Source organism: Citrus clementina, unplaced genomic scaffold (assembly GCF_000493195.1).
Source record: "Citrus clementina cultivar Clemenules unplaced genomic scaffold, Citrus_clementina_v1.0 scaffold_5, whole genome shotgun sequence".
In the NCBI taxonomy this organism is placed as follows: Eukaryota; Viridiplantae; Streptophyta; class Magnoliopsida; order Sapindales; family Rutaceae; genus Citrus; species Citrus x clementina.
The window spans coordinates 16471047-16479870 of NW_006262201.1; the positions used below are offsets into that span (position 1 = coordinate 16471047).

Genomic DNA, 8824 nt, shown 5'->3' on the forward strand with positions numbered 1-8824 from the left:
TAGTTGAAAATAATCGATCAATATTTTGCTGAATGCATTCAGGATGTTGTTTGGCAAAATTGATACTAATTGTTAGTGTGTTCTACTATTCAGTTAAGACACTTTAGTGCAGACCAGAATGACTAGAGTTGTTGCATGTAGAAGTGGAAGGCATATGAAGCCCAATGTTAGTGCTAAAGTAATATTGAGTGAAGCAAAATGATTATTGTAAATTATCAACTTTTTAGGCAGCTTTGGTAATTATTGTTTACAATGGTGATACAATTTATTTGCATGTTCTTTATTTTTTTATGTTATTCATAAAAGATTAAAAAATATATGAATTTATTTTGTCGTTTTATTTTAGTATAGATTTTAAAATATATGTATACATTTTGTTGCTTTATTTTTTAAGTTCAATGGTTGTGATGAGTACATTACAAAACGATCTTTCACAACTTTGTGATAAGTGGGTCATGTATGTTGCAAAGTTAATTGTAACATATGATAATCAAGTATATCATAAGTATATTTTTGCTTGTAAATATCAAAGAATTGATTTGTGTAGCATACTAGCTAATTGGTTCCATATATTGCACTTGTAGGTGGGAAAGGTGAAGGAAAGGCGAAGGTCAAGGAATAGATATACAGAGGATGATTGATAGATTTATGCAAACTGTCATTATGTTGTTTCCAAACTATATTTGAGATATTTATATTAGTATTTCATTTTATACTTATTTAAATTTTATTAGGAATATTATAAACTTATATTTAATTGTTTGGTTTAGTACTTTAGTTTAATTTAAAATTTTCTTTGAATACCATGATTTGATTGGCAAAACTAAAAGAACAATGAAAATAGTAGAGTAACAATAGAAATGCCAAAATACAAATTCAACTAAAGGTCATTGACACTAAAAAATATATCATGAAGTAAGATCTCAATTGTGTCATAATACTAGTGATACTATAATAATACTAATTACTGACACTAAAATATTAGAATCTATTCATTCTATCATGTCATATTCGTGGTGTAAAACAAACTATTGACATGTAATAAATGTTAGTAAACACTATCATTGTAGTGTCATAATATTCGTGATACTATACTGAAACGAACTATTGACACGCAATCATTATTAGTAATTACTAATACTATAATGTCATAAAGCTTGTAAAATTGTAGTAATAGTAATCATTGACACCAAATAAGTGACACTATTTTTCTGACTGTCAAATTACTGATACAATTAACAAGTATCATTGAAAGTAATTATTGACACTATTCTAACGTCAGTAAATATCATTTTTTTCAATAGCGTTGTGATATAGAATAGGCTATAATTTGTGCAGTTTTAAGTTTTTCTTGATGTGGCCTTAACTTTTTATTTGAAATAAACTCAAATTCTTTTGACATAATAAAATTTTAAAGACAACATTTTAAAAGAAATTAAAGTAAAGAAAATTTAAAACTACCCAAGTTATGACTTGTTCTAGGTCAACTAGTATATGCATCAATTTTTTATTCACGCAAAGTGTGAATAAGTGATGAAAGTAGGGAGGGCAGAAATCCCCATGGGGACAAGGCTCCTCAGGAGTTTCCCTTGTTTTGGGAGGGTATATGGACGATTTTATACCCAATTTCTTATTCGGAGAAGGGACGAGAATAGTTTTTTACCCAATTTCGTTTTCGAGGAAAGGATAGGGATGAGCCAAAATCCTCATTCCCTCCCAATTCCCCATTCCCTATTTTAATTTTTAATTTTATTTTTATTTTTTAGAATTTTTAATAAAAAAGTTTGAATTATAAAATATTAAATATTAGTATAAATAACAAATATCAAAATATTTATACAAATATATTATGAAACTTTCAGACCTAGTTAACTAATTATAGTTTTAAATTACTATTCGATCATGTCTTATTTAAAAGGCCTTATCTCAAAATTTTTATTTCAAACTTTTACCTAATAAAGCCAAAAACTAAAGCAAAAGTTAAAGATATAACATCCAAACTTTTTGTTAAGATATATGGTGAAACTTTACTTTTATTTAAACTTTTTTATTTTAATATGATTAAATCAAATTCAAAAACTAAAAACGTATCAGTTATTCGGAGGTTATTTGGGGATTGGGGACCTTCGGAGATTTCTTATTATTATTCAAGGAGGAGACATGAACCCTAGTAAGCAATTCTAACAGAGACAATGAGGAGATGGAGACATATGCGAAATATCGGAGATGGATATGGGGTTGTCAATCCCCTCCCCTCCTCTCCCCTCCCCTCCCCATTGCCATCCCTAGAAGAAAGTTTAAGCTTATTAATCTCTAACGTTGGCAGATATCACTTGCACCTTTCTAGTCTTTTGAAATTACCTTTTTTTTTAATTCAATTTTTTTAAACTCAGCCTTTTATATATGGAACATTCTTACTAAATTAAAATTCAAACGGGCATGTGCCCCAACTGGTGTATGACTCCGCCATTAATATCAAACGTTTAATTTAGAAATAAATCAAATACATGTATGTATTATCTCTCTCTCTCTCTATATATATATATATGTATATCTTTAATTTGTCACCGCGTAGTATGACTCCACCATTAATATCAAACGTTTAATTTAGAAATAAATCAAATACATGTATGTATTATCTCTCTCTCTCTCTATATATATATTCTTTAATTTGTCACCGCGTAATTATAACCATCTGATTAAATTTCCCGCGTTAGTCTCTCCAATTGTTAGACGCCACTGTGTGAGATTTGTCATAAAAACCGAGTAAATCCAAATTCTTTCTCTTATATTTCGCCAGAATCAATGTCGGTTACGTGTCATGATCACGACTAATGTTCTAAACGGATATATCATTTGCAGCTTTCAGACGCCGGTTTCGTAGAGAGACTTACTCATTAAGTAAAATAAAACTTCTTCTTTATATATACACACGCAAAGGAAGTGGAAGGAAATTAATTAATGTGTTAATTTATCTTTTTTATAATGGCTGAAAATATATTTACGTTTGATGATGAAGGCGATTTTAGCTACAGTGACTCTTGTAGCTACACGTCATCTCCTCTTTGTGTTCCACAGGACCCAATTGATGAAATAGAATTATATCCTAATTTCCTCAACGATTCAATCTCAATAAGTAATCTAGACGTTTCTAATTTCTCATCGGAATTCGAAACGCCAATGATGAAGAAACAGGCGGCGGCGGCGGCACAGGGGTGCAATGGTTTCTTGGGTAACAAGAAACCGAGGGGTAAAAGAGAAGGGAGGCGGGGGATGTGGTCGATGAGTATGAATGAGGAGCTTTGGCAGCGAAAGTGCAGTCATTGCGAAACGAGGCACACTCCGCAGTGGAGAGTCGGGCCATTGGGGCCGAAGACGCTTTGCAATGCTTGCGGGGTACGGTACAAGTCGGGGCGGCTTTTGCCTGAGTATAGGCCAGCGGCTAGTCCCACATTTGATGTTCATATACATTCTAATTTTCATAGAAAAATATTGAAAAAGAAGAAGGGTATTTAGCTAGGTTGTTAATATGTAACTTAGACTTACATTATTTATTTATTTATTATTCATTTATTTTTTAAAAAAATTATTTTATTTTCATTGGTGGTTTTTCTTCGTTCATCAATTTGTATGTTGAGCTAGATTTAGTAGTGAATATAAAGACATTCATTTCTTTTTGTTTTTTTAATTTGTGTTCTGTGTGATATATAGTTTTCTTTTTAAATTCTGTGTCTTTTTAGTTTTTTAATACTTCAATTATTCACATACTGGTTTATAAAATTGGGACAAAATAAATTATATTTAAATGATGCAGGTCTGGTGTAAAATAAATTATATTTTAAATCAATGAATTAACCAATAAATATTAGTATGAAAGAATTAGTATTTTTTTTTGTACACATTCAAAACTCTTGCTGATAATTTATTTATAAATAAATTAATATCAGCTAGCTAAAGACAATATTTAATATCCTCGTATCAATTTTACTAATAGTTATTTTATAAAAAAAATAATTTACTAAAATAATCCTAAAAGTAAAATAGTAACATGAAATTTTGTGAAAATTTTTATATTACTTGAAAGGCTAATTTGTTCTTTTAATTAATATTCTCAAGAAGGCAAAAACATTGTTGAAAGAGTATTATTGAAAAAGAAAAGAACAACAGTTAGACTAAATAGATACTTAAGTCAAAATATAGTGACTAAATAAGCATTTACCCTAGTTTGTATGTATCAGATTTTGACAAATAAATATTTGATAAATGAATAAAATCGTTTAAATAATATAAAATCATTAGAATCCAAATTTGAAAATTATAATTGTAACATAAAAACGCATATAATATATACAAGTAAATAATAGAGAGCCGTTTCTGTTTCGGTATCTAATACGTGGGAATCATATGCAAAAGCCCTAATGCAATGTAAGGCATTATTATTATTAGAAAACAAAAATCTTATGAAAATTATACTTGTAACATACAAACGCATATAATACACACTACTAAATAACGGAGAGCCGTTTCTGTTTCGCTATCTAACACGTGGGAATCATATGAAAAATCCCTAATGCAATGTAAGGCATTATTATTACTAGAAAACAAAAATCTTATGAAAATTATACTTGTAACGTACAAACGCATATAAACAAACAGTGCAATGGGTGCACATTTTGTTTTCAATTTTTTCAAGCCTGTAAATAAAACTGGAAGGAAATTGACTTTATTTGAACTAATGTTCGCATTAGAAGCATATGTAAGACATGCTTGTTAACATCACAAAAGAAAAGACTACAAGTTGAAATTTCTTGAAATTCAAATTAATTAACAGCAGAAATGATTTGGAAGCTCTCGGAATTGATCTCTGATTTGTTGGCTAGTTAATTAAGCGCTGCCAGCGACACAAAGCCATTGACCAACGAAGACGGCGTCGCAGTCGATATTGGGGTTGATGGCAAGAAATAACTCATTGCTCAAGTTGAACTTCTGCGAAACATCAAAGCAGGTATCACCTTCTTGGGCACCATACACCGAATCACAAGTTGGGGGGGCCTTTACGAGCCCAACTGCACGTACATTTTTACTATAAACAATTAATTACAATATATAATTAAGCACATTATCAAGTTAATTATAAAATCGCTTCAAGGGACTTTGCTGAATTGTTTTCAAGTAATTTTATTTGGCTGACCACCACTGTACTTCGAATTCTACGGAGACTATTGGAATATTTACCGGCAAAATTGCGGCTTTCAGCCACAGAGACAATGAGGAGAAGAGCAACGAACAAAGCCAAATTGCAGAACACAGAAGTTTTGTAGCTGGCCATTTCCTAATTAATTTCTGTATTTTCTTCGGTTAATAAAAGAACTAAATCTGTCTTTGTGGTCTTTATTATATATGAATTGATTAAAGCCTCTTCTATTTATAGTAAAAGCTCCAGGGCAGAGATAGAAGAAACCGTCTGCTTACTTTCTGAATCCACACAGTTAATAGCCGGCTTTAAAATTAAAAATGAATCGGCGGAGAACGCTAAACAAAAAATAATAATAAAACTATCATCATCATTCATCAACAAGGGATTTGTATTTACATTCATGAATTGCTGGCTACCGTTATAATGAAAATAAAAAAAGGAAATTAAAGATAGTTGTAGAATTTCGCTTTCTTATTGTGCCTTGTAGTTTTGTGCACCATTCGGTAATGATCAGCCGCCATGAAAACCTCTTCTTAGATGCATATAGATCATTGCCTTTGCTCACCCAGGGAGGGAAAAAGCCACCCACATCTTAAAAGTTGTCTTAAATGTCACACAGACCCCTTTACTTTTATAAATAATTACACAAGCTCCCTTAATTTCATAAATGACTATTATATTCTTTGATTACAACAACCCAAATAAATATAAATATAGTAATAAGATAAAAATAATAAATAAATATAATATAATACAATAAAATATTACAATAAGTATAATTAATAAAATAACATATATTGAAAATTAATTTTAATATTAAGTTATTATTAGTCTATCCTGACAGATTTTATTAATATTAAAATCTCTTCATCCAAAAATTGACTTTAAGATGCATGCTAATATAGACATAATTAAAAAAAAGGATATTGTAAATAAAATAATATGAATTTTGTAAATTATTGTGAATGTTAGGTATGATACTTACATATTATTAATAAGTCAAATAGTTTTATCATCATTAAAACAATATGACAGATTAATAATGTTAAAATAACTTTTTAATTTCAAAATATTTTATAAATTTTATCTTTATTTTACATATTGCATTATTTTTATTTTTATTTATATTTATTATAGAAGTTTAATTAAAGTTAATTATTGAGTTGTTGTAACGAAGGGTATAACATAAAAAAGGGGTTTGTATGATCATTTATGAATTTAAGGGGATTTGTGTGACCATTTAACCAAATCTTCAGAGTGTGGGTGGCTTTTCCCCTATTAGAAACGAAATTATTTCAAGTTATTTGTGATTTTAATTTCACGTGCTTCTTGCCACGTGTGTGGGAGAGAATTAATATGGAAGAGAGCTAACCACTTGTTCAGTTAAGGCTCCATTTGGTACAACTTTTCAAGTATAGTTTATTTAAGTAAAATTTTTATTAGTAGAGCTTTTATAAATAGAGATTTTACTAAAAAAAATTAATTGTTTGGTTATCAATAAGAACTTTAATAAAAATGTGTGAAATTACTTTAATAGGCACGTTTTTTAAAGTTATATTATGAAAAGAATAAAATAAGATCGCCGAATAAGTAGATGATATTTTAGATATTTTAATATTGAAAAAAAAATATTTCAATCTCTACTCTCAAAAGCTCAAAATCTGAACTTATTACTAGTAGAGACAAAATAACTTATTTAAGTTTCAAAAATTCCATTAAAAAAATAATCAAATAACAACAAAAATTATGATAAGAGCTTATGCGATTAAATGAGTATTTATGGTCATTAAATAAGTTATATCAAACAGACACTTAATCAGTAACAATGACAAAAAGCTTATATATTTATCTAGACTATATTTTTTTTAAAAAGAGTAATCATAAGGAAGAAGAAAAGGCACAAACTCAAGTTCTTCCTTGAATGCTAAATGCGACTTGCTTGTGTTCCTTATTTTGATTGCGCTCCTGACCAGCTTATCAGCTTGTGTTCTTTAACTTGATTCTATTCTGAACCTTTGTCCGCTTGTTGGATTATAATTCGGTATTGTGTTGATTTTTTTCTGAGCATTAGATCAATGCTCATAATTTATTTTTTACTTCTTTTGTCTAACAACAATTAATTTTGTGCTCATCACAAAATCAACTCCGTATTAAATCCTTATCTATTTTTCAAACTCATTTGAAGCAAATTAGATGTCAAAAAAAGTGAAAAAAAAAAGTCATAACTAAATTAGAATTAGAATAATTAAAATAACCAAAATTTGAATGCCACTGATAAAATTATTTGTTCAAATCTAGATGGACTTATTAAAATTTTTTCATTAATGCTAGGGCGTCTCCTAGTTTTAAACTTGAGGCTGAGGGGAAAAGTTTCACAACAATTATGAGTTCGCTGCAAACAGTGCATGTGATCTTTGGCCAACCTAGAGGGTTTCCTTTAAAAAATTATTCTTTTACAATTTTGGTTTCCTAGTCTTCTTTTGGATTGGATCTGCAAAAAAGAAAATAATAATAATAATAAATTATAAAAGTCTAAAATCATAAAAAATAAAATAAAATGAAATTCGATATAACATAAATCGGGCGGGGCCTCCGCGAATACCAAACATTTTATATGGAAACAAATATCTGTCACCGCGTACTTTCAACTCTTCCATTGAGCCGCGTAGGCGAAATGGAGTCACACACACGTATCCCGTCCAATTGTTAGACGCCACGTGTCAGAATCGTCAGCAAACCTAGTGGCCTTTTTGATATTTCTTACGATCCTTGTCGGACACGTGTCAACATCAGGACTGATATGGAAACGGATATGTGATGAGTATCTAGAATTTCTCCGAGACTAGACGTACGTCGGTTTTCATAATTATTTACTTGTGCATTAAGTAAAATAAAATCTATCAATATACATATACACACACACACGCGAACAAAAATGTATTAGAAGAGAATTCACGTGTTTTCATTCTAATGGCGGATGATATATTCTCATTTGACGGTGATAATTTTGGTTTCAGTGACACTAGCCACATAGCACTAGCATCTCCCCTCTGTGTTCCACAAGACCCCATTAACGAAATAGAATTATATCCCAATTTCCTCAACGATTCAATCTCTTTAGCTGGTGTTGATGGTGATTTTTTGCCCTTAGAATATTCCGTTATGCCACCCGAGCAGAAGGCACAAGCTCGAGTAATGATGAGAAAACGAGTGGCGCCGGCGCCGTTAGCGGACTACAACAACAGTTGTGTCCTGGCTAATAATTATAAGAAACAGAAGGGTCGCAGAAGAGAACGCATTGTGCAGCAGCAGCAGCAGCGAAAGTGCAGTCATTGCGAAACTACGCAGACGCCGCAGTGGAGGATGGGGCCGTTGGGGCCAAAGACGTTGTGCAATGCTTGCGGAGTACGGTACAAGTCCGGGCGGCTTTTGCCTGAGTATCGGCCAGCGGCTAGCCCCACGTTTGATGGTGACAAACATTCTAATTTTCATAAGAAGATACTGAAGAAGAAGAAGAAGGGCTTTATGGGATAGGGCGTTGATGATATGTAGGTTTTAAAACTGACCTTGTTTTTGTTCATTTGTTATATATATTTTTTTTTCAGTAGCTAATGGCTTGTTAGCTAG

General features: G+C 30.7%; 2 protein-coding genes across 2 annotated transcripts; both read left to right on the top strand.

Moving 5' to 3' along the window:
• Positions 1–2985: 2985 nt before the first annotated feature.
• LOC18041257 (GATA transcription factor 7) lies at positions 2986–3516 on the top strand. The gene has a single exon (XM_006432078.1). The coding sequence runs from the start codon at positions 2986–2988 to the stop codon at positions 3514–3516; it is 531 nt and encodes a 176-aa protein (XP_006432141.1).
• A 4616-nt stretch (positions 3517–8132) lies between these two features.
• LOC18041328 (GATA transcription factor 7) lies at positions 8133–8824 on the top strand. Its single transcript, XM_006432080.2, has one exon. The coding sequence runs from the start codon at positions 8168–8170 to the stop codon at positions 8729–8731; it is 564 nt and encodes a 187-aa protein (XP_006432143.2). The 5' UTR covers positions 8133–8167; the 3' UTR covers positions 8732–8824.